At 39.7% G+C, this 25,934-nt stretch overlaps 2 protein-coding genes across 8 annotated transcripts in view; one reads left to right on the top strand and one right to left on the bottom strand.

Moving 5' to 3' along the window:
- SEPTIN14 (septin 14) overlaps window positions 1-14,550 on the bottom strand; it is a gene marked incomplete at both ends in the record, with an annotated part of 568,759 nt that extends 554,209 nt beyond the window's left edge. Inside the window, one exon of the mRNA XM_082645134.1 lies at window positions 14,389-14,550. Within this exon, the coding sequence (XP_082501260.1) occupies window positions 14,389-14,550 (162 nt within the window). The remainder of the gene's footprint in view (window positions 1-14,388) is intronic.
- The window catches only part of TPST1 (tyrosylprotein sulfotransferase 1), a 136,255-nt gene that overhangs the window by 78,142 nt on the left and 32,179 nt on the right, over window positions 1-25,934 (top strand). The gene's annotated exons all lie outside the window — the stretch shown is intronic.

Below are 25,934 nucleotides of genomic sequence, written 5' to 3'. Positions count from 1 at the left end.
AATGAATTAAGTAATGTTGCAGGATATAAAATCAAAAAAAAAATAAAGTGACAAATAATTTTGAGGAAAAAAAGATAAAGTGTGAACTATAATTGCACTTTTGAGCACTTTGTGATAATGCATACAAGCTGACATCCTTGTTTTGTGGGGTTGGACTATATATTTTCAGAGCTTTTTGCCTATAAAAACTCAGGTGCTAATATATCCAGTTGATGATCATGAAGTTTCATAAAGTAATGCTTAAAAAGTGATCTTCGATTGTCAGCTGTGACATGAGATGGACTCCAGAGAAAGAAGGTGGCTGCCGAGATTGTGCCCTTTATTTATGGGATGGGAGTGGGGAAGAAATTCACGTTTTGGCTGGGAATATAGAATCTAAATCTCTAGGCCTAAAAATTCTAGTTTTCATACAATTTTGAGTAATCTAGAAGTACTGGTGTCTGAGTCATTGTATTTTGGGGACATGTTGCCCAATTTTGAATAGAAAATCATGTGCTTCATGGTTGCTGTGACTCAGATGGTGAATTGGAAATGAAATGCTAACATATTCCACACCCTTTCCCACCATGGTCTCTAATCCCACAATTGTAGCACATTTTAGTAAGGAGTGCCCTCTAGGTTACATTCTAGCCATCTCCCTCCGCCATAGGTTTTTTTTTTTTTTTTTTGCAGTACGCGGGCCTCTCACCGCTCTGGCCTCTCCCGCTGCGGAGCACAGGCTCCGGACGCACAGGCCCAGCGGCCACGGCTCACGGGCCCAGCCGCTCCGCGGCATGTGGGATCCTCCCAGACCGGGGCACGAACCCGCATCCCCTGCATCAGCAGGCGGACTCTCAACCACTGTGCCACCAGGGAAGCCCACGCCATAGGTTTTCAATCATTTTAGAGTTATAGACCTTTGAGAATCTGATGAAATTTATGGATCCCTATCTGAGAAATGTGGACACATACATACACAGAATTTTACCCACAATTTCAGTGGATTCATAGATGCCCCTAAAGCGTATCAGATTAAAGACTTCTGTTTTATAGTCTCCTTAAGCTCATCCACTCATGTGATTTTGATTACAACCTATTTGCTGATGATCATAAATCTTTATCTCCTACTGGGTCTCTTTCCTGAGCCCTAGGCTCATTTTTTCCCAACTGCTTTCTGTATCTCTCCACTTGGATATTCACAAAGACCTCAAACTCAATGTCCAAATGAACTTATTGTCCAAAGTTGTTCCCTGATAGGCAGAAGCTAGATGGATTGTTCACTAAACTGAGCAAGAATCTAGAATAGGGGTGGGATGAGGCTGTGTTTATCTATATTTGCATTGTCTGTGAGTCAGTGAGCAGGTATGAGGAGCAGAGTCCTCAGGACACGTGGGTCAAGCCAAAAAACAGTTCAAAGACCTGGTTACTAAACCTGGAGAGTGAGCTGAAAAGCAGATCCAAGTGTGAATGGAATATCCAGTTGAAAACCAGACTAGACAGTACTAAAGAAGAGCAAATAGTCAAATGGAAAAGCACGTATCAGTGTGCAGAACCCACAGAGCAAACAAGAAGGAACTTGAATATTAATTAAGTGAGCTGGGAGGGGGAGTTGGGTTATATCCCTGAACCAAACAGTAAGAAGCTGCAGCAGTTAGAATTGATGTTCTTGCATTAAAGGGAGAGCCTGTAATGCACACCTGTGTTTTCTAGTTCCTGTACCCATCAGAAACTGCTTCTCCCTGTTTTTCCTGTCTCCATGCGTAGCATTCCTATTTGTCTGGTCACCAAAGTTAGTTAGGATTAACTAGCTTTGCAGATCACATGTAATTAATTGGTCACCAAGTCCCCTTGACTCTGCATTTGCAAATATCTTGATTCAATCCTATTTCAGATACCTTAATTCAGTTTCTCCTCATTTTTTACATGAATTATGGTTTATTCCCCTTTGTGTGTGTGAGTGTGTTCAGTCATTCTTCTGCTACATTTTAAAAATATTCAATGAAAGTTATTTTTTAACAGTTCAGATCTGAATGTATTATATCTGAATGGATCATTCCCTTGCATAAACCTTGAATAGCTCCACTAGTACTATAGGATAGAGCCCAGACTTCTTAGAATGGCATGTACTTTTCAGGTCTTCGGAGATTTTCTGGTGATCTTTTTATTGTTTGTTTCTAGGTTAATTCCTTTACCATTAGAGAACTACTCAGTGTGGTTTCAGTCCTTTGAAATATATTGAAAATTGCCTTATAGCCAGCATATGTTCTCACATGTCACTCGAGAGGATGTGTATTCTGCAGCTGTTGCAGAATTCTATAAATATCAATTAAGTCATGTTGTTTCACAGTGTTGCTTAAATCTTCTAATTCTTATTGATAGGGGATGTCTAATTTTATCAATTTTGGAAAAGGATTATTTTTTATTTCTGTTAATTTTGCTTCATGTGTTTTGAATCAGTATTATTAGGAGCAAACCCTTTTATATATTCTTGAGGAATTAACTCATAATTATGAAGTGTCTCTCATCATCTCTGATGTTTCTCTCTGGAAGTCTAGTTTGTCTGATGTAAACATAGCCACTTCGTTGTTTTTATGCATACAGTGTACATGGTATATTTTTTCCATCCTGTTACTCTTAATCTGTCTTTAATATTTAAAGTATGTTGCTTATAAGTGGATATAGCTGGTCTTGTTTGTTAAACTCATAATCTTTGACTTTAAATGGACTAGTTAATCTACTTACATGTAACTCACCTGTTTGGGTTTAAATCTACCACCTTGCTGTTTTTTTTCTATTTGAATGTCTGTCTTTGTCCCTTTCTTTCTTTTTTCCTGCCTTCTTTTGCATCAGTCTAGTTTGTTTAAGTATTTCATTTTATCTCCGCTATTGGCTCTTAGCTCCCCTTGATAGCTATACCTCTTTTTTTATTTGTTTGTTTATGGTAGTTGCTCTCTGACAAGAGCTGCAAACTTTTCTGTGGGCCACAAATGGTCTTTTTCATCTTTTCTGAAGACTCAGATTTTCATCTGGAATCATTTCTTTTTACCCTGATGAAATTCTTTTAGTATTTCTTATAGTAAGGGTATGCTGGCTATTAATTCTCTCAGCTTTTGTTTATCTGAAGATGTCATTATTTCTCCATTATATGAGAATATTTTGCTGAATATAGAGTTCTAGGTTGACAGGTTTCTGGGTTTCGTTTGTTTGTTTTACTTTCAGCGCTCAGAATATGTTATTTTATTGGCTTTCATTGTTTTTATGGGAAGTCAACTAAAATTCTTACGAGTGGAATAGTTTTGGGGGGTTTTTTGGGGGGGCTGCTAATAAGACTTTTCTCTTATCTCCAGTTTTTGGCAGTTTGACTAAAATACGCCAAATTCACTGATTGTCTCTTTTGCCATCTCTAGTCTGGGCCTCAGGTTTGATTTGTTTTTAATTAACTTATCTTTGAATTCATTGCTCCTTTCTTCTTCTGTGTCTGGTCTGCCATTAATCCCATCCAGTGACTTCATTTCAGGTAGTTTATTTTTCAGTTCTAGAATTTCCGTTTCTCTGCTGGCATCCTCCATCTCTCCACCCATTCTGTTCATCTTTTCCTCCAAATTCTTATTTATTTATTCATTTATTTATTTTTGACTGTGTTGGGTCTTCGTTGCAGTGCGTGGGCTTTTCATTGCGGTATCTTCTCTTGTTGTGGCTCGTGGGCCCTAGAGCACAGGCTCAGTAGTTGTGGCGCATGGGTTTACTTGCTCTGTGGCATGTGGGATCTTCCCAGACCAGGGATCGAACCTGTGTCCCCTGCATTGGCAGGTGGATTCTTAACCACTGTGCCACCAGGGAAGTCCCTAAATTCTTTTAACATATTTATAATAATTATTTTAAAGTTCTTATACATGGGTCTCTCTTTTGGCCTTTTTTCTTAATTATGAGTTATACTTATTTGCTTCTTCACATGTCTTAGAAGTTTTGATTTCATACTGTACCTTTTGTATAAAAGAAGAGTAGAGAGTAACCTAGGTAATATTTTTGCTTTATTTTTCCCAGAGAGGGCATATTCTTTTTTCTGTCAGGCAGCTAGGGTAATTGGCTGATCATTCAAATTTCAGTGTGTCAGACCTAGCTGTGGCTAAGCAACAGTTTTAATTAGTTTACTTCTGGATTTAAATGAGATTATGGAGATTTGACCTTTAGCCCAACCCACAGTTTCCTGTGTGCTATAGATAAAAGGTTGATTTCTTTGACTTTTTAAAAATAACAGCTGGCAGGGAGTTGGGTTGAAGCTTAAATTAATTTATTTCACCTCTGGATTGCAACTGCAGCAGGGCCCTGGAAGCTAAGGACCACAGAAGACTGGGCGATCTCGGACTTCCCTGGTGGTGCAGTGCTTAAGAATCCGCCTGCCAATGCAGGGGACACAGGTTCAAGCCCTGGTCCGAGAAGATCCCACATGCTGTGGAGCAACTAGGCCCGTGCGCCACCACTACTGAAGCCCGCGTGCCCTAGAGCCCATGCTCCACAACAAAAGAAGCCACTGCAATGAGAAGCCTGTGCACCGCAACAAAGAGTAGCCCCCACTTGCCACAACTAGAGAGAGCCCATGCACAGCAATGAAGACCCAATGCAGCCAAAAATAAATAAATTAATTAATTTATTTTAAAAAAAAGATTGGGCGATCTCTCCTTTCTAGCTCTGCTCCCACTGTTACTTACTTAACAAAAGGCCCTTGGGGTACAATTGTTAGACCAAGAGATTTATTTTTACACCTGGGGCTCTTCTAGATTTGGATCCATCATACCAGTCCACACTGCCACTAAAAGTTCAGCTTCTTTTTGTCTCATCAGCAAAATCTTTCACCTCGGTAGGCCTGCTTTTCTCTCTACCTATATGCAGACTAGGCAGTTGATTCAAGGTAGAACGGGGCTCTTTGCTCACCTTTGAAGAACTCATCCTTCTCTGGAATTGGGTTCATTTAGACTTCTTTGCATCCACTGTTTTTTGATGGCTCTAAAGAATAGTATGAAGTTTACTTTATCTGGTGTTTTCTGATTGTTCGAATCAGAGACCTCCTGCTTCATAACCGTAATGGAACTCAGAATAGCATTAAGATTCTTTGTCTTCTGCTTCCAACCTTCCTTTTCAACCTTATCTCGTTTTATCCTTCTAATCACACCCCACTACCTGCCTTTCATTCTTTTGGCACATTTGTATACCTCTGTACCTTTGCACTTACTCTTCTTCCTGCCTTGATTATCTTGCTTCTCTTCTTCATTTTACAACTTTGTCCTTTAAGACTCAGCTCAAATGACACCTCTTCTGTGCCACAGATCCTTCTACTATACTTTGTGCCTGCCTTTACTCTTGCAGTTATCACACTATATTATGATTGTTTATATTATATGCTGCTTCTTTCATACTAAGGACTTTTCAAAGGCGAGGACCACATATGCATTTTGTATCCTGAGCACCAAACTTAATACTTGAGAATTAGTAGGTATTTAATAAAATGATTTTTATTAGCAAAATAAATCTTAGACATAGGAATAAGAATATTTCTTCAACCAAAAATACTATATCCTGATATGAAGCTCTTGTAGACAATATTTGAAGTTATGGCCCAGTTCATAGGTATTCTAACTTATGTGAGAAATGCTCCATCACCCAGAAGTGAGCTCCAGTGGCTATGGCAGTACTTTATTACTGTATCAGTCTGCATTCGGTTGGGGAAAGAGAGCTACTGTAAGTATTATAGGAGTGAGGGGTTTAATATGTTAATTATGGCTTACACAGATGTGGGAGAACTGGAGAACTGAGGGTCTCGAAAATTTTTATCATACACTGGACATTTTATATAAAAGAAGAATAGAGAATGAACTGATAAATCTGTCATAGAAAGATTAGGAAAATAGGCATTAATTAATTAATTAATTTAAGCCTGAGGTGGGTGGAAAGCCAGAGTTTGCAGAGAAGCTCTTGAAACTGCATCTAGCTGTCAAAGTGGGACCTCAGTAAGGGAGCCTAAGGAAGGACCTGTGAGGCATGCCATGGGGATGAAGTGGGAGCTTTAGGAGAGGTCTGTAGAAGCACTGCATGTCTTGAGAATAATGGCTTCTGCTTCATTTCCATTTTATAAATCTCTTCCATAAAAGAGAAAATCATATTTTCTCTTACTGGCAGCCTTTTACTCAGAACCACACAGGGAAGGGAATTATGGGAGACTTAATTTTCTGCCTTAGACAAAAGTAGTTGGTGGTACCAGTTGACCACGGACAGTCCAGCACAGTTCATCTCTTTGCCAGCCTGACATACATACATTCCCATTTTAACCCTATTTAACTTCCAAACAAAGATAATGACATTGTACTTCCACCTTACATGATGCAATGATCACTTACAAAACTAAAAACATATTAACCATCTCCCCAAAAGAGGGGACTCTGTGTTTCACATTGCACTTTATTCATTTCTGGGTGATATTTATTTACTCCCCTAGCTGAGTCACATTCCATCTTTGATATCCTGAAACCTAAATACTGAGATATAGAGTCAGCCCTAAGTAACACACCTTATGTTAGAGCATATGGGAATGGGAAAGGGAGGGGAAAAAAAAGAAATAGTTAATCTATTCAAGTATATTCATAAGAAGCAGGAAGAATATCTGTAACACTATTGTAGTCCTCATTTCTGCACCTGCCACATGATCATGGATGGTATTTGTAATTTCTTTCTTTCTCTAGCTATTTCGTATTCCATTTGCCCTCACTAACCATGTTGGTTGTATGGTGACCCAAACCTTCATTCTAAAAGGGTGTGTGCCAATAATGGTCATGCCTATATTGTTTCCTGTAATTTTCCATTAACTTTCCATTGTAAACAACTGTAATAGAGGATCTTCTGGGTTCTAGGAAATGTCTTTCCTTCCTCCATTGTGTATTTTATTTATTTATTTTAATTTATTTTATTTTTGGCTGCCTTGGATCTTCGCCACTGCACGTGGGCCCTCTCTAGCTGCGGTGAGCAGGGGCCACTCCTTGCTGCAGTGCGCAGGCCTCTCACTGTGGTGGCTTCTCTTGTTGCGGAGCACAGGCTCTAGGTGCATGGGCTTCAATAGTTGCGGCACGCAGGCTCAGTAGTTGTGGCGTACGGGCTTAGTTGCTCCGCAGGATGTGGGATCTTCCCAGACCAGGGATCAAACCCATGTCCCCTGCATTGGCAGACAGATTCTCAACTACTGCGCCACCAGGGAATCCCCCCTCCATTGTGTATTTTAAATCCCGTTTCCTAAGACTATACTTTCAGGGATCAACCAAGATTACTCTACCCAGCAAGGATCTCACTCAGATTTGACAGAGAAATTAAAACCTTTACAGACAAGCAAAAACTAAGAGAACTCAGCACAACCAAACCACCTTTAAAACAAATGCTACAGGAACTTCTCTAGGCAGGAAACACAAGAGAAGGAAAAGACCTACAATAACAAACCCAAAACAATTAAGAAAATGGTAATAGGAACATACATATCGATAATTACCTTAAATGTAAATGGATTAAATGCTCCAACCAAAAGACGTAGACTGGCTGAATGGATACAAAAACAAGACCCATATATATGCTGTCTACAAGAGACCCACTTCAGACCTTGGGACACATACAGACTGAAAGTGAGGGGATGGAAAAAGATATTCCATGCAAATGGAAGTCAAAAGAAAGCTGGAGTAGCAATTCTCATATCAGACAAAATAGACTTTAAAACAAAGACTATTATAAGAGACAAAGAAGGACACTACATAATGATCAAGGAATCAATCCAAGAAGAAGATATGACAATTGTAAATATTTATGCACCCAACATAGGAGCACCTCAATACATAAGGCAAATACTAACAGCCATAAAAGGGGAAATCGACAGTAATACAATCATAGTAGGGGACTTTAACACCCCACTTTCACCAATGGACAGATCATCCAAAATGATAATAAATAAGGAAACACAAGCTTTAAATGATATAATAAACAAGATGGACTTAATTGATATTTATAGGACCTTCCATCCAAAAACAACAGAATACACATTCTTCTCAAGTGCTCATGGAACATTCTCCAGGATCATATCTTGGGTCACAAATCAAGCCTTGGTAAATTTAAGAAAATTGACATCGTGTCAGGTATCTTTTCCAACCACAACACTATGAGACTAGATATCAATTACAGGAAAAATATCTGTAAAAATACAAACACATGGAGGCTAAACAATACACTACTTAATAACCAAGAGATCACTGAAGAAATCAAAGAGGAAATAAAAAAATACCTAGAAGCAGATGACAATGAAAACACAACGACCCAAAACCTATGGGATGCAGCAAAAGCAGTTCTAAGAGGGAAGTTTATAGCAATACAATCCTACCTTAAGAAACAAGAAACATCTCAAATAAACAACCTAACCTTACACCTAAAGCAATTAGAGAAAGAAGGACAAAAAACCCCCAAAGTTAGCAGAAGGAAAGAAATCATAAAGATCAGATCAGAAATAAATGAAAAAGAAATGAAGGAAATGATAGCAAAGATCAATAAAACTAAAATTTGGTTCTTTGAGAAGATAAACAAAATTGATAAACCATCAGCCAGACTCATCAAGAAAAAAAGGGAAAAGACTCAAATCAATAGAATTAGAAATGAAAAAAGTAACAACTGACACTGCAGAAATACAAAGGATCATGAGAGATTACTACAGGCAACTATATACCAATAAAATGGACAACCTGGAAGAAATGGACAAATTCTTAGAAATGCACAACCTTCCAAGACTGAACCAGGAAGAAATAGCAAATATGAACAGACCAATCACAAGCACTGAAATTGAAACTGTGATTAAAAATCTTCCAACAAACAAAAGCCCAGGGCCAGATGGCTTCACAGGCAAATTCTATCAAACATTTAGAGAAGAGCTAAGACCTATCCTGAAACTCTTCCAAAATATAGCAGAGGGAGGAACACTCCCAAACTCATTCTATGAGGCCACCAACACCCTGATACCAAAACCAGACAAAGACGTCACAAAGAAAACTACAGGCCAGTATCACTGATGAACATAGGTGCAAAAATCTTCAACAAAATACTAGCAAACAGAATCCAACAGCACATTAAAAGGATCATACACCATGATCAAGTGGGGTTTATCCCAGGAATGCAAGGATTCTTCAATATATGCAGATCAAACCATGTGATACACCATATTACCAAATTGAAGGAGAAAAACAATATGATCATCTCGATAGATGCAGAGAAAGCTTTTAACAAAATTCAACACCCATTTATGATAAAAAAAACCCTCCAGAAAGTAGACATAGAGGGAACTTTCCTCTACATAATAAAGGACATATATGACAAACCCACAGCCAACATCATCCTCAATGGTGAAAAACTGAAACCATTTCCACTAAGATCAGGAACAAGACAAGAAATTGTTAGTTATTCCCAGGTACTCAAGCTTAATACATTGCATCCAAAATCTCTGTATCCATATCAATAAATTTGGATTAATCCAACATTACATTTCTTCTGCTCTGGTCTTAGGATTTCTACTACACTTTACCTAGGTTTTGCAGATACAGAAAGGCAAAATCTTGAAGTTCTTGTGGTGTGTACAGAACCTCTTCTTGGGTCAGACTTAGTGTTCATCTCTCTGGGGCCTGCTGAGATTTAAGTCTAGTTCTAAGTTTAGAAGCAATAAGAGGTGGTGGGTGGGTCATTGTTCTCCTGCTAGGTGACTACCTCAAGAGAGATCATGAAAGGTTCTTTCGGCGAGAGGATGCCAACTTTTTCAGACCGAGAGCAAAGACTGCCTATATTGGCAAGGAAGGTAGGATGACCAACTATCTTGGTTTGCCCAGGACTGAGGGGTTTCCTGGGGTACAGGACTTGCAGTGCTAGAACTGGGATAGTCTTGGGCAAACTGGGAAGGTTGGTCAACTAGTAGATATGTTGTATTGTTCTGTTGTCAACTTGGTTAACTCTGGGAACTGCCCTTCCCAGAATTCTCTTCTTTGTATGGTTCTAGGCAAGAGCTTGTCCATAGAAGAAATTGTGTGATACTGAGAGGTGGAAGTAAAGCGATGGCCATTTCTTCCTGGAGGTTTTGCAGGCAGATGCAGTGATAGACACAGAGGAGCCTGGTGTTGTTGTGCTTGTCCTTGCTCTTTTCCATTCCAGATCCAGCTCTTCCACCTGATTGCTGGCCCTCCTGACTAACAGGTGCTCCAGGTCCACCACCATTCCGTTGGCAGCTGACCCACAGAGGTGGTGTGCTACCCAAAGGCAATAGCTCCCTGTGGACTTATCCACAAGCTCTCTTAATAATCATAGTGGTTTTACTGCCCTGCCTAAATCCTGACTGATATATAAGGCTCAGCAGAATTTGAACATTTAAGATGCTCAGCTTTATCAGAATCTTCCCAAACAGCTTCATCCTAATATTCAGGATCTCATTCTTTCAGTCAATGCCTTAACATTAATATGATACCTTACATGGCTGTAAATTCAATTAGCATTGTTATTCAACCATATGCAGGCTCACACTTTGGGCTTGGTTTTCAGAAATATTGATTCAGTGGCTGTAAGTGATACGGACATTCAGGGCATCCATTATTTGAAGTCCTGTTCTAGTTGTCTATGAAAATCATCTCTAACTCTGCCCTTGCCACAGCTATGGGAGACATCCTAGTTCACTTCCAGGAAAAATTCCCTCTTTTGACTACATTACTGTAATTGAGCTTCTGGGCTATAGTAGGAGTATTCCAACTAACACTATCCTGGATGAATTTGAAGTGTGATGAATCTTTAGCTATTCCTCATTTCCTTTATTTCTTGTACTCAAATATTAGCTGTTTTAGTTAAAGGAATACTTATCCCATTCTCCTAAGATTTTCATAGACCTTCAAAGTAACAACTGTAGAATTTAACTCAGTTCCTTAACTTGGCATTTTTTTCAAGTATTTTGCTTTGGTTTTGAAAGCACGCAGAATTGTTTCCTTTAGGCATTCTATAAAGAATATAGGGACTTCCCTGGTGGCGCAGTGCTTAACAATCTGCCTGCCAATACTGGAGACATGGGTTCGAGCCGTGGTCTGGGAAGATCCCACATGCTGTGGAGCAACTAAGCCCGTGCGCCACAACTACCGAGCCTGTGCTCTAGAACCCATGAGCCACCACTACTGAGCCAGCATGCTACAACTACTGAAGCCTGCAACAAGAGAAGCCACTGCAATGAGAAGTCCACACACCACAGCGAAGAGTAGCCCCCGCTCGCCACAGCTAGAGAAAGCCCACGTGCAGCAGTGAAGACCCAACACAGCCAAAGATAAATAAATTTATTTTTTTTAAATATATAAGAAGGTTCAAAGTAGTACATTTTACTGTCTCTTAGAATAACTCAGTCTCTGTTTGAGTATATCATTTTAAGTCTTTGATTATTAAATAAGTAATTACTAAATAATTGCTCTGGGCATAATACCTTCTAGTTGCTTCAAGAGAAGCAAAGACCTGGTTTTTATCCAGAGGGAATATATAGGTAGTTGGAGAGAAAAGATGACATAGAAAAAAATGAAGTAATGATAAGACAACAGAAAATTTTCCACTGTGTTTTAAAAGATAAAAACTGGTTTTAGAAATGCAGGAATTTGTCCACAGGGTCAGACTAAAAGTCTGAAATTACCCCGAGGGAATAGCCACAGCAAGATTGTGCCCTTTGTATCATTTTTCAGAGTCAAATCTTTCTCATCTCCTCTGTCACCATTTTGGCACTGTCATTCATAAATGTATCCCAGTAATTTGTGTTTTCTGCCAGAAGTCCTCTTGGAGGTAATGAGCTTCATGCACTCATATATGCTGTGTAAAAGCAGGTTTTCTTTGTCTTCTGCTTACCTAGATCAGATGTCAAAGGTGCCCCTTTGTTATGTGTACAAGCACTTATTCCTTGCTGTGTCATACATTTTAATTGTCTTCTTTAGCAGCTGTGATCCCATGTGAAGGCTTATGGGGAATCCAATCTCTTAAACAAATGAAGAAGGTTGCAGGGTTCCTCTCATCTTTCTCTTTCTGTCTTCTTTAGTTAGATTACCTTTTGAAAGTGAGAGAACACAGCTAAGAGATTTGGCTGGGTAGCTGTTGACACAGTTTCCTTTGGAATATTAAAGAGGGAAATCCCTTCTCTTTATGTCAATAAATATTCTGAATGTTCATAAATGATTGTACTAAACAATAATACCCAGTGCCTAGAAAACCCAGTGTCTGTAAATGAGAATATAATAAACCAGAATAATTAGAAGTAATTTTTTACCCTGTGGTCTTATTCAGGGAAAACATGGGAGAAAACACAGTTCTAGGTTAACTTGGTATCAGATTACTAGTGTCTGAAAGAGCTTCTTCCGATTACCTTTTAAAAAAATTCCATAGGGCCTCCCTGGTGGCGCAGTGGTTGAGAGTCCGCCTGCCGATGCAGGGGATACGGGTTCGTGCCCCGGTCTGGGAGGATCCCACATGCCGAGGAGCGGCTGGGCCCGTGAGCCATGGCCGCTGGGCCTGCGCATCCGGAGCCTGTGCTCCGCAACGGGAGAGGCCACAACAGTGAGAGGCCCGCATACCGCAAAAAGAAAAAAAAAAAAAAAAAAATTCCATAAAGATCCCTAATAAAAAGGAACGTCACTGTAAAATAAAGATATGAAAAAAACTCTATGTTAAAGAATGGGGGGCTTCCCTGGTGGCGCAGTGGTTGAGAGTCTGCCTGCCGATGCAGGGGACACGGGTTCGTGCCCCGGTCCAGGAAGATCTCCCATGCTGCAGAGCGGCTGGGCCCCTGAGCCATGGCCACTGAGCCTGCACGTCCAGAGCCTGTGCTCCACAACGGGAGAGGCCACAAGAGTGAGAGACCCGCGCACCGCAAAAAAAAAAAAAAAAAAAAAAAAAGAATGGGGAAATTTTCTAGTAAGTTTATCAGTGACTGTATTGAAGACCACATTCATAGTACTTCCTTAAACCCAAGATTACTGATGGCCACAAAGAAGGCAGAACAAGGCTTTGACTCACCTTTACTATTCATCCCTAACTCCATAATGTAGGGGTTCCCTGACTAGAAAAGCAGGAAGTCAGAGCTGTTAGCTGGTCTGCTAAAAATCCCAACCCTGTCATCTCCCCTCATTTTTTATCCACTCTGTCTTCTATATCCACTCATAAGCCAGAGCTCCAAGTAAACAACATATTTGGGGAAGAAGGAGCATATGGTAAGGGGCAGAATTTGACCCCAAAAATCAAATTAATGACATAGAAAGCATACTTGGGATGACCATCCAGAACTCACAGTGAAAGGACAGAGGAGGAAATGATAGGTAAGAGAAAATTATAGATATTAAGGAAATAAAATTGAGATTTAACCAGTGAATAATAGAAATCTCCAAAGGAGAAACCAGAAGAAATGGAACAGAAGCATTAATCAAATGTATTATTGTAGAAAAGTTTCCAGGGTTGGAAATGACCTGAAGAATAAAAGCGTTCACCGTATTCTAAAGAACATTATGAAAAAAATGTCTGAATCTTGACATGTTTTGGTGGTATTTACAAATTTCAGGGATCCTGGAAAAAAAACAACAACCCTGTATGTATCGAGGCATAAGAAAATAGGTTACCTACAAAGGAACAAAAATTATGCTGGCTGCAGAATTCTCTTCTATGGTACTAAACAGAAAATGATGGAGTGGTAGTTCTTAACCTGCGTGTACTTTATGGTGTCTTTGAATCCCCTGAAATAATATCCAGACTTATGTGTGTTGATACAAGTTGCTATTCCTGGAAATAGAATTCATATCTTTTTCTTTTAATTTTTAAATTTTATTTATTTTTTTAGACAGCAGGTTCTTATGGTCATCAATTTTATACACATCAGTGTATATATGTCAATCCCAATTGCCCAATTCAACACACCACCATCCCCACCCCCCAACAGCTTTCCCCCGTTGGTGTCCATACATTTGTTCTCTACATCTGTGTCTCAACTTCTGCCCTGCAAACCAGTTCATCTGTACCATTTTTCTACGTTCCACAACATGCGTTAATATACCATATATGTTTTTCTCCTTCTGACTTACTTCACGCTGTATGACAGCCTCTAGATCCATCCACGTCTCAACAAATGACCCAATTTTGTTCCTTTTTATGGCTGAGTAATATTCCATTGTATATATGTACCACAACTTCTTTATCCATTCGTGTTGATGGGCATTTAGGTTGCTTCCATGACCTGGCTATTGTAAATAGTGCTGCAATGAACATTGGGGTGCATGTGTCTTTTTGAACTATGGTTTTCTCTGGGTATATGCCCAGTAGTGGGATTGCTGGATCATATGGTAATTCTATTTTTAGTTTTTTAAGGAACCTCCATACTGTTCTCCATAGTGGCTGTATCAGTTTACATTCCCACCAACAGTGCAAGAGTGTTCCCTTTTCTCCACACCCTGTCCAGCATTTGTTGTTTGTAGATTTTCTGATGATGCCCATTCTAACTGGTGTGAGGTGATACCTCATGTAGTCTTGATTTGCATTTCTCTAATAATTAGTGATGTTGAGCAGCTTTTCGTGTGCTTCTTGGCCACCTGTATGTGTTCTTTGGAGAAATGTCTATTTAGGTCTTCTGCCCATTTTTGGATTGGGTTGTTTGTTTCTTTACTATTGAGCTGCATGAGCTGTTTATATATTTTGGAGGTTGATAGGTTTGCAAATATTTTCTCCCATTCTGAGGGTTGTCTTTTCATCTTGTTTATGGTTTCCTTTGCTGTGCAAAAGCTTTTAAGTTTCATTAGGTCCCATTTTTTTATTTTTGTTTTTATTTCCATTACGCTAGGAGGTGGATCAAAAGAGATTTTGCTGTGATTTATGTCAAAGAGTGTTCTTCCTATGTTTTCCTCTAAGAGTTTTATAGTGTCTGGTCTTACACTTAGGTCTCTAATCCATTTTGAGTTTATTTTTGTGTATGGTGTTAGAGAATGTTCTAATTTCATTCTTTTACAAGTAGCTGTCCAGTTTTCCCAGCACCACTTATTGAAGAGACTGTGTTTTCTCCATTGTATATCCTTGCCTCCTTTGTCATAGGTTAGTTGACCATAGGTGCCTGGGTTTATCTCTGGCCTTTCTATCCTGTTGCATTGATCTATGTTTCTGTTTTTGGGCCAGTACCAGATTGTCTTAATTACTGTCGCTTTATAGTATAGTATGAAGCCAGGGAGTCTGATTCCTCCAGCTCCATTTTTTTCCCTCAAGACTGCTTTGGCTGTTTGGGGTCTTTTTTGTCTCCATACAAGTTTTAAGAGTTTTTGTTCTAGTTCCATAAAAAATGCCATTGGTAATTTGATAGGGATTACATTGAATCTGTAGATTGCTTTGGGTAGTATAGTCATTTTCACAATATTGATTCTTCCAATCCAAGAACATGGTATATCTCTCCATCTGTTGGTATCATCTTTTTTTTTTTTTTTTTTTTTTTTTTTTTTTTTTTTTTTTGCGGTATGCAGGCCTCTCACTGTTGTGGCCTCTCCCATTTCGGAGCACAGGCTCCGGACGCGCAGGCTCAGCGGCCATGGCTCACGGGCCCAGCCGCTCCTCGGCATGTGGGATCCTCCCGGACCGGGGCACAAACCCACGTCCCCTGCATCGGCAGGCGGACTCTCAACCATTGCGCCACCAGGGAAGCCCCTGGTATCATCTTTAATTTCTTTCATCAGTGTAGTTTTCTGTATACAGGTCTTTTGTCTCCCTAGGTAGGTTTATTCCTAGGTATTTTATTCTTTTTGTTGCAGTGGTAAATGGGAGTGTTTCCTTAATTTCTCTTTCAGATTTTTCATCATTAGTGTATAGGAATGCAAGAGGTTTCTGTGTATTAATTCTGTATCCAGCAACTTTACCAAATTCATTGATCAGCTCTAGTAGTTTTCTGGTGGCATTTTTAGGATTCTCTATTTATAGTATCATGTCATCTGCAAACAGTGACAGTTTTACTTCTTCTTTTCCAGTTTGTATTCCTTTTATTTCTTTTTCTTCTCTGATTGCCATGGCTAGGACGTCCAAAACTATGTTGAATAATAGTGGTGAGAGTGGACATCCTTGTCTTGTTCCTGATCTTAGAGGAAATGCTTTCAGTTTTTCACCATTGAGAATGATGTTTGCTGTGGGTTTGTTGTATATGGCCTTTATTATGTTGAGGTAGGTTCCCTCTCTGTCCACTTGCTGGAGAGTTTTTATCATAAATGGGTGTTGAATTTTGTCAAAAGCTTTTTCTGCATCTATTGAGTTGATCAAATGGTTTTTATTCTTCAATTTGTTAATATGATGTATCACATTGATTGATTTGCATATATTGAAGAATCCTCGCATCCCTGGGTTAAATCCTACTTGATCATGGTGTATGATCCTTTTAATGTGTTGTTGGATTCTGTTGGCTCGTATTTTGTTGAGGATTTTTGCATCTATATTCTTCAGTGATATTGGTCTCTAATTTTCTTTTTTTGTAGTATCTTTGTCTGGTTTTGGTCTCAGGGTGATGGTGGCCTCATAGAATGAGTTTGGGAGTGTTCCTTCCTCTGCAATTTTTTGGAAGAGTTTGAGAAGGATGGGTGTTAGCTCTTTAAATGTTTGATAGAATTCACCTGTGAAGCCATCTGGTCCTGGACTTTTGTTTGTTGGAAGATTTTAAATCACAGTTTCAATTTCATTACTTGTGATTGGTCTGTTCATATTTTCTATTTCTTCCTGGTTCAGTCTTGGAAGGTTATACCTTTCTAAGAATTTGTCCATTTCTTCCAGGTTGTCCAATTTAGTGGCATAGAGTTGCTTGTAGTAGTCTCTTAGTATGCTTTGTATTTCTGCAGTGTCTGTTGTAACTTCTCCTTTTTCATTTCTAATTTTATTGATTTGAGTCCTCTCCCTCTTTTTCTTGATGAGTCTGGCTAATGGTTTATCAATTTTGTTTTTCTTCTCAAAGAACCAGCTTTTAGTTTTATTGATCTTTGCTATTGTTTTCTTTGTTTCTATTTCATTTATTTCTGCTCTGATCTTTATGATTTCTTTCCTTCTGCTCACTTTGCATTTTGTTTGTTCTTCTTTCTCTAGTTCCTTTAGGTGTAAGGTTAGATTGTTTATTTGAGATTTTTCTTGTCTCTTGAGGTAGGCTTGTATAGCTATAAACTTCCCTCTTAGAACTGCTTTTGCTGTATCCCATAGGTTTTGGATCATCATGTTTTCACTGTCATTTTTCTCTAGGTATTTTTTGATTTCCTCTTTGGTTTCTTCAGTGATCCCTTGGTTATTTAGTAATGTAGTGTTTAGCCTCCATGTGTTCGTGTTTTTTACGTTTTTTTCCATGTAATTCATTTCTAATCTCATAGCGTTGTGGTCAGAAAAGATGCTTGATATGATTTCAGTTTTCTTAAATTTACTGAGGCTTGATTTGTGACCCAAGATGTGATCTATCCTGGAGAATGTTCTGTGCACACTTGAGAAGAAAGTGTAATCTGCTGTTTTGGGATGGAATGTCCTATAAATATCAATTAAATTTATCTGGTCTATTGTGTCATTTAAAGCTTGTGTTTCCTTATTAATTTTCTGTTTGGATGTTCTGTCCATTGGTGTAAGTGAGGGGTTAAAGTCCCCCACTATTATTGTGTTACTCTAGATTTCCTCCTTTATAGCTGTTAGCAGTTGCCTTATGTATTGAGGTGCTCCTATGTTGGTTGCACATATATTTATAATTGTTATATCTTCTTTTTGGATTGATCCCATGATCATTATGTAGTGTCCTTCCTTGTCTCTTGTAACATTCTTTATTTTAAAGTCTATTTTATCTGATATGAGTATTGCTACTCCAGCTTTCTTTTGACTTCCATGTGCATGGAATATCTTTTTCCATCCCCTCACTTTCAGTCTGTATGTGTCCCTAGGTCTGAAGTGGGTGTCTTGTAGACAGCATATATATGGGTCTTGTTTTTGTATCCATTCAGGAAGCCTGTGTCTTTTGGTTGGAGCATTTAATCCATTCACATTTAAGGTAATTATCGATATATATGTTCCTATGACCATTTTCTCAATTGTTTTGGGTTTGTTTTTGTAGGTCCTTTTCTTCTCTTGTGTTTCCCACTTAGAGAAGTTCCTTTAACATTTGTTGTAGAGCTGGTTTGGTGGTGCTGAATTCTCTTAGCTTTTGCTTGTCTGTAAAGCTTTTGATATCATTATTCTGAATTCTTTTTCTGGAAAGTGCCTATCTCCACTTCGTTTAGGTGTTTTACTGGGGTTTTATCTTGTTCCTTTTTCTGGTACATAGCCCTCTGCCTTTTCATCTTGTCTGTCTTTCTGTGAATGTGGTTTTTGTTCCACAGGTTGCAGGATTGTAGTTACTCTTGCTTCTGCTGTCTGCCCTCTGGTGGATGAGGCTATCTAAGAGGCTTGTGTAAGTTTCCTGATCGGAGGGACTCATGGTGGGTAGAGCTGACTGTTGCTCTGGTGGGCAGAGCTCAGTAAAACTTTAATCTGCTTGACTGCTGATGGGTGGGGCTGGGTTCCCTCCCTGTTGGTTGTTTGGCCTGAGGCAGCCCAACACTGGAACCTATCTGGGCTCTTTGGTGGGGCTAATGACTGACTCTGGGAGGGCTCACACCAAGGCGTACTTCCCAGAACTTCTGCTGCCAGTGTCCGTGTCCCCATGGTGAGCCACAGCCACCCCCTGCCTCTGCAGGAGACCCTCCAACACTAGCAGGTAGGTCTGTTTCAGTCTCCCCCCGGGTCACTGCTCCTTCCCCTGGGTCCCGATGCGCACACTACTTTGTGTGTGCCCTCCAAGAATGGAGTCTGTTTTCCCCAGTCCTGTCAAAGTCCTGCAGTCAAATCCCACTAGCCTTCAAAGTCTGATTCTCTAGGAATTCCTCCTCCCATTACCGGACCCCTAGGTTGGGAAGCCTGATGTGGGGCTCGGAACGTTCACTCCAGCGGGTGGACTTCTGTGGTATAAGTGTTCTCCAGTCTGTGAGTTACCCACCCAGCGGTTATGGGATTTGATTTTACTGTGATTGTGCCCCTCCTTATGTCTCTTTGTGGCTTCTCCTTTTTCTTTGGATGTGGGGTATATTTTTTGGTGAGTTCCAGTGTCTTCCTGTCAGTGATTGTTCAGCAGCTAGTTGTGATTCTGGTGTTCTCACAAGAGGGAGTGAGAGCACATCATTCTACTCCGCCATCTTGGTTCCTCCTCCCAGAATTCATATTTTTCATCATATTTTTGAAAATAATTTCCATTACCAGTCTTCATTTCATTTGAAAATATGAATTCTTATAATATTTTGAACATTTCCACTATTATATTTGTTGTGATCTGTGATCAATTATATTTGATGTTACTATTATGATTGTTTTGGGCACCTCAAACCATGCCCATGTAAGACAGTGAACGTAATTGATAAATGTTGTGCACGTTCAACTGGCATTTCCCCCATCTCTCTCCCTCTTCTCGGTCCTCCCTGTTCCCTGAGACATAGCAGTATTGAAATTAGGCTAATTTATATCCCTACAATGGCCTCTAAGCATTCAAGTGAAAGGAAAAGTTGCGCATCTCTTACCTTACATCAGAAGCTAGAAATGATTAAGCTTGGTGAAGAGAGCAGGTAGAAAGCTGAGATGGGCTGAAAACTAGGCTTCCTGCACCAATGGTTAGCCACGTTGTGAATGCAAAGAAAAAGTTGTTGAAGGAAATTAAAAGTGCTACTCCAGTGAACACACAAATGATAAGAAAGCAAAGCAGCCTTATTGCTGATATGGAGAAAGTTTTACTGGTCTGGTTAGAAGATCAAACCAGCCACAACATTCCCTTAAGCTAAAACCTAATCCAGAGCAAGACCCTAACTCTTCAATTTTGTGAAGGCTGAGAGAGGTGAGGAAGCTGCAGAAGAAAAGTTTGAAGTTAGCAGAGGTTGGTTCACGAGGTCTAAGGAAAGAAGCCTACTCCATAATATAAAAGTGCAAGGTGAAGCACCAAGTGCTGATGCAGAAACTACAGCAAGTTATCCAGAAGATCTAACAAAGATAATTAATGAAGGTGGCTACACTAAGCAACAGATTTTCATTGTAGACAGAGCTGCCTTATACTGGAAGAAGATGCCATTTAGGACCCTCATAGCTAAAGAGGAGACGTCAATGCCTGGCTTCAAAGCTTCAAAAGAAGGCCGATTCTCTTGTAAGGGGCTAATGCAGCTGTTGACCTGAAGTTGAAGCCAGTGCTCATTTACCATTCTGAAAATTCTAAGGCCCTTGAGAATTATGCTAAATCTATTCTGCCTAGGATTTATAAGTGGAGCAACAAAGCCTGGATGAAAGCACATTTATTTACAAATACTGAATATTTTAGCCCACTTTTGAGACCTACTGCTCAGAAAAAAGATTCTTTTCCAAATATTACTGCTCATTGACAATGCACTTGGTCACCCAAGAGCTCTGACGGAAATGGACAATGAGATTAATGTCATTTTCATGCCTGCTAACACAACATTCATTCTGCAGCCCATGGGTCAAGGAGTAATTTTGACTTTCAAGTATTATTATTTAAGTAATACATTTCATAATGCTTTATCTTAGACAGAAAATGGTTCCTCTGATGGATCTGGGCAAAGGAAATTGAAAACCTCCTGGAAAGGATTCACCATTCTAGACTCCATTAAGAACATTCATTGGGGCTTCCCTGGTGGCGCAGTGGTTGAGAGTCCGCCTGCCGATGCAAGGAACACGGGTTCGTGCCCCGGTCTGGGAAGATCCCACATGCTGCGGAGCGGTTGGGCCCGTGGGCCATGGCTGCTGGGCCTGCGAGTCCGGAGCCTGTGCTCAGCAATGGGAGAGGCCACAATGGTGGGGGGCCCGCGTACCACAAAAAAAAAAAAAAAAAAAGAACATTCATTGATTCATGGGATGAGATCAAAATATCAACATTAACAGGAGTTTGGAAGAAGGTGATTCCAACCCTCATGGATGACTTTGAGGGGTTCAAGACTTCAGTGGAAGAAGTAACTGTATATGTGGTGGAAATAGCAAGAGTACTAGAATTAGAGGTGGAGCCTGAAGATGTGACTGAATTGCTGCAATCTCATGATGAAACTTTATTTATGAGGAATTGCTTCTTCTGGATGAGCAAAAAAAGTGGTTTCTTAAGATGGAAACTACTGGGCTTCCCTGGTGGCGCAGTGGTTGAGAGTCCGCCTGCCGATGCAGGGGACACGGGTTCGTGCCCCGGTCTGGGAAGATCCCACATGCCGCGGAGCGGCTATGCCCGTGACCCATGCTCGCTGAGCCTGCTCGTCCAGAGCCTGTGCTCTGCAACGGGAGAGGCCACAACAGTGAGAGGCCCGCGTACTGAGCAAAAAAAAAAAAGATGGAAACTACTCCTGGTAAAGATGCCATGAAGACTGTTGAAATGACAGCAAAGGATTTAGAATATCACATAAACTTAGTTGATAAAGCAGCAGTAGGGTTTGATTGACTCCAATTTTGAAAGAAGTGCTACTGTGGGTAAAATCCTATCAAACAGTATTGCGCGGCTACAGAGAAATCATTCATGAAAGGAAGAGTCAGTCAGTGCAGCAGACTTCATCATTGACCTATTCTTAACAACTGCCGCAGCCACCCCAGCCTTCAGTAACCACCACCCTGACCGGTCAGCAGCCCTCAACATCAAGCCAAGACCCTCCACCAGCAAAAAAATTACGACTCACTGAAGGCTCAGATGATGGTTAGCATTTTTTAGCAATAAGGCATTTTAAAATTAAGGTATGTACATTATTTTTAGACATAATGCTATTACACATTTAATGGACTACAATGTAATGTAAACATTAGTTTTGTATGCACTGGGAAGCCAAAAAATGTGTGTGACACACTTTATTGCAATACTTGCTTTATTGCAGTTGTCTAGAACCAAACCCACAATATCTCCAAGGTAAGCCTGTGTTATATTCTGTTGTTGTTGAATCTGCATAGCTGACATTGATAGAAGTTCAACATTGCTTTTTTCAAGTACTCATTTTTGGGACTTGAAATCTTGAATAAGCATTAATGGGCTTCATGTGAATTCTTCATATATTTTTCACTTAATGTATTTTGCATTTCAGCAAGTGACACATTCTCCTAGATAGTGATTTGACAGGCAAGAGAGCATACAAAGACTTCATCTTGTAGCGAAAACCTATTGATCATGTTTTATAATTGAAGGAAGATTGTGCAGACTATTGCCAGTTCCTTTCTGTTTTTCTACCATTTTTCAACCCAGAGATGCTTCTTTTTCCTTCCAAGGAGATAGTAACGGTACCCCAGAAGCCTGCCCCTCCAAATTATTTCCTCTTCCTCTTTCCTTCTTTCCACAGATAACTTCTGTCCTGAATTCTGCCATCATGGATTTAATTTTGCTTGTTTTTAAATTTCATATAAATGGAATCACACAGTATATTTTCAGGAAAGAAAAAAAGCAGTCTCTGACATCTAAGAACTGATCTGACACAACTAGGCCATGGTTTATTAGGAACTGGCTTGGTCAGATAGTTGGACTTCCTTGTCCACCCCGTCTCTGCCTTTAAAAGCCTTCCATTTTGTACAGCTCCTTGGAGCTCCTCTCTGCTTGCTAGATGGAGTGCTACCTGATTTATAAATTGTTAAATGAAGCCAATTAGATCTTCAGTAAAAAAGCAAATAGTTAAAAAAAGAAAGAAAGAAAAAGAAACTGGCTTGGTGCTCACCACTAGGACATGTTGGTCTCTTATTGGGTATAAATGATCTCACAGAACACCAACACAAGACAAGATTACTCTTTAACCATGATGAACTGAGAAAAGACAAGGCCACTTTATAATTTTGTTTGAGCACAGAAAATATCAAGGTCACTGTGCAAACCACAAAATACCCAATACCCACCTCTTGTTTAATATGAGTTGATTGCTGCTTCTTACAAGTAGCTTTAGTCTCACTTCTAGTCTTTCTTCCGTTTAGATAAGATTTATTACGATACCCAGTTATAGAATCAGCCCTGCTTGCTGACAGCACCCAGTCTAGAGCAAACCCCTGTTTCCTTGGACTCTTCCCAAAATCACCTAACCAAAACCTGAATCATGAAAGTCCTTTCTAATACTCTTTTACTGAGACATCCCCCATTTCCCATGTTGTGTGTCTTCCCTTGATTAAATGAGTAATGAATTCACCATGTTCAACTACAGCTATATTTTAGGTAGTCTTCAGCTGGAGGGTATTGACAGTATTCTTTTGTGCCTGGTTTCTTTCCTTTAACATTCGTGAGTTTCATGTTGTTGCATTTCACAGTAGTTCATTTTTGTTATTTAATGTGATACTATAGTTACACAACTATTTGTACATTTGAGTTGTTTATAGTTTTAGGGATGTTTTAATGTTGGTATACAATATCCTTGTACATGTGTTTTGATGAAAATGAGTATGCATTTTTGTTGAAAATATGCCTGAGATTTACATTAGGAGTTCCCAAGACCACTCACAGTAATCCAAAATTCTTATGCTTACAGTTGCAGTTGATTATAGCAAAAGGATATAAAGTAAAATCTACAAAGCGAAAAGGCATATGGGGGAAACTCTGGAGGAAACCATGTACTGTCTTTCAAATGTCCCTCACAGTGGAGTCACACAGGATTTCCTTCATTCACCCAGCAACATGTGTGACAACACATGTGAATGTTGCCAACCAGGGAGCTCACCAGAGCTTTTGAATCCAGGGTTTTTAATTGGGGGTTGGTCATGTAGACATGTAGACCCCCCCAGAGAAAAAACAGATGTTCACCGTAAATAAATTACTAACATAAACTATCTGCTGAAACTGGTACAGGCTGGCCCAAGGCCTCAGACATGCAAAAACATTCTTATAGACAGAACATTCCAAGCTCAGATCCCAGGAGCCAGCCAAGAACCAGTCCTGAAAATAGGCCTTTCTTGGGAATGTGCAACATTTGAGCAAGGTTAAGCCTGCTGAGTTATTCTTTTTCTTTACAGAATCAATGTATGGAGGGCATTTGTACGTGCAAATTTAGGAGATAATGCTAAAGAGTTTCCCAGAGTGATTATACTCTATCACTAGCAGGTGTATGAGAATTTCAGTTACTCTACATTGTCAATATTTGTTGGTCAATCTTTTAAAATTTTAGTCTCGGCCTCCCTGGTGGCGCAGTGGTTGAGAGTCCGCCTGCCGATGCAGGGGATACGGGTTCGTGCCCCGGTCTGGGAGGATCCCATATGCCGCGGAGCGGCTGGGCCCGTGAGCCATGGCCGCTGGGCCTGCGCGTCCGGAGCCTGTGCTCCGCAACGGGAGAGGCCGCAGCAGTGAGAGGCCCGCATACCGCAAAAAGAAAAAAAAAAAAAAAATTTTAGTCTTTCTTGTAGGAGCGTAGTGATGTTTTATGATGGTTAAGATTTGTATTCCTTAATTACTAATGAGAGCTAACACTTTATGTTATTTGCCACTAAACTATGTTATAAAATGCCATTTCAAGTCTCTTACCCAATTTTCTACTGAATCATTTGCTCTTTCCTTAATGATTTTTTAGAAATTCTCTACATATTTTGATGTGTGGGGTTTATATGTATTTCACATATCCTTCTCCCACTTATCTGCCTTGCCTTTCTCTCCATTAAGGCTGTCTTTTCAAGAATAGAAGTTCCTGGGACTTCCCTGGCGATCCAGTGGTTAAGACTCCATGCTCCCAATGCAGGGGGCACGGGTTCGATCCCCGGTCAGGGAACTAAGGTCTGCCTGCTGCATGGCACTGCCAAAAACAAACAAACAAACAAACAAAGAATAGAAGTTCCTATGCTCAAGCTAATGATTGATTGCAGGTATCTCTGAGTATAGATCCCTTGTACTGAGATGTCTCTGGAAAGAATGAGATGAAGATTTATTACTTTTTTTGGTCTGCTCAGCATCTTTAAGCTTTGGAAATGGGCTGTCAGTCATGTAGCCCTGCCTTTCCTGTCATGGGGATGAGGGGATGAGGGGAATGAGGGGAGCAGGGAGTGGCTGGACTTGGGCTGGCCAATCAGATTACTCAATATCCCTGGGCTTAGTGAATTGTCTGGGAGATCATATGAACCAAGGGGGCCAGAGTATTTTCATAGATTGATATAGATGCTGAGGGAAAGGGATTCTCTTTCTTCTTACTGGGATTGGAAGCCAAAAGATGATGTAAACCTAGAGCTAATGAAGGCATCTTTCCCACCATTTGGAGAGAGCCTGTCTAAGGATGAAGTCATTGTGATGATAAATTTGAGGACACTTTATAGCATGAGGGAAACATATCCTTTATTGTTTCCTTTGATTTGGGTCTCTACTATTTACTATCTGTGTATTTTGACTAATATAATACCAATTACGGAAATTTCTCCTGGTGCTAAAACTGATATTCCCTCTGAAAAGTGTTCAGCTGCTAATCAGAAACTAATGTGATTTAAAAAAAACAACAACACCTGTTTCTAATTTTTAAAAAGTTTCTAATTTTAATGCCTAGTTTAGTATCCTTTTCTTTATGTTTAGTGGTTTTGTTATACCATTTAATAAATCTTTTTCATAATCCAAGGCCATGAAGATATTCTCCTATGTTATCTATAAAAGCTTTATTGCTTTACTTTTCTCATGTCGATCTGTAGTCTACCTGGAATTGATTTTTTTATTGTGGTAAAAAATGCATAGCATAAAATTTACAATCTTAAGTATTTTTAACTGTGCAGTTCAGTAATATTAAGTATATTGACATTGTTGTGAAACAGATATCCAGAATTTTTTAATCCTGCAACATAAACTTTCTACCCATTAAACAACTCCCCATTCCTCCTGTCCCCTCAGCCCCTGACAGCCACTTTCTATCTCGAATTTGACTCTACTC

Source organism: Mesoplodon mirus, assembly GCF_964341445.2.
Source record: "Mesoplodon mirus genome assembly, chromosome: 15".
Lineage (NCBI taxonomy): Eukaryota > Metazoa > Chordata > Mammalia > Artiodactyla > Ziphiidae > Mesoplodon > Mesoplodon mirus.
The sequence above is the reverse complement of the archived record's forward strand: the minus strand, read 5'-3'. Positions and strand labels throughout refer to the sequence as shown.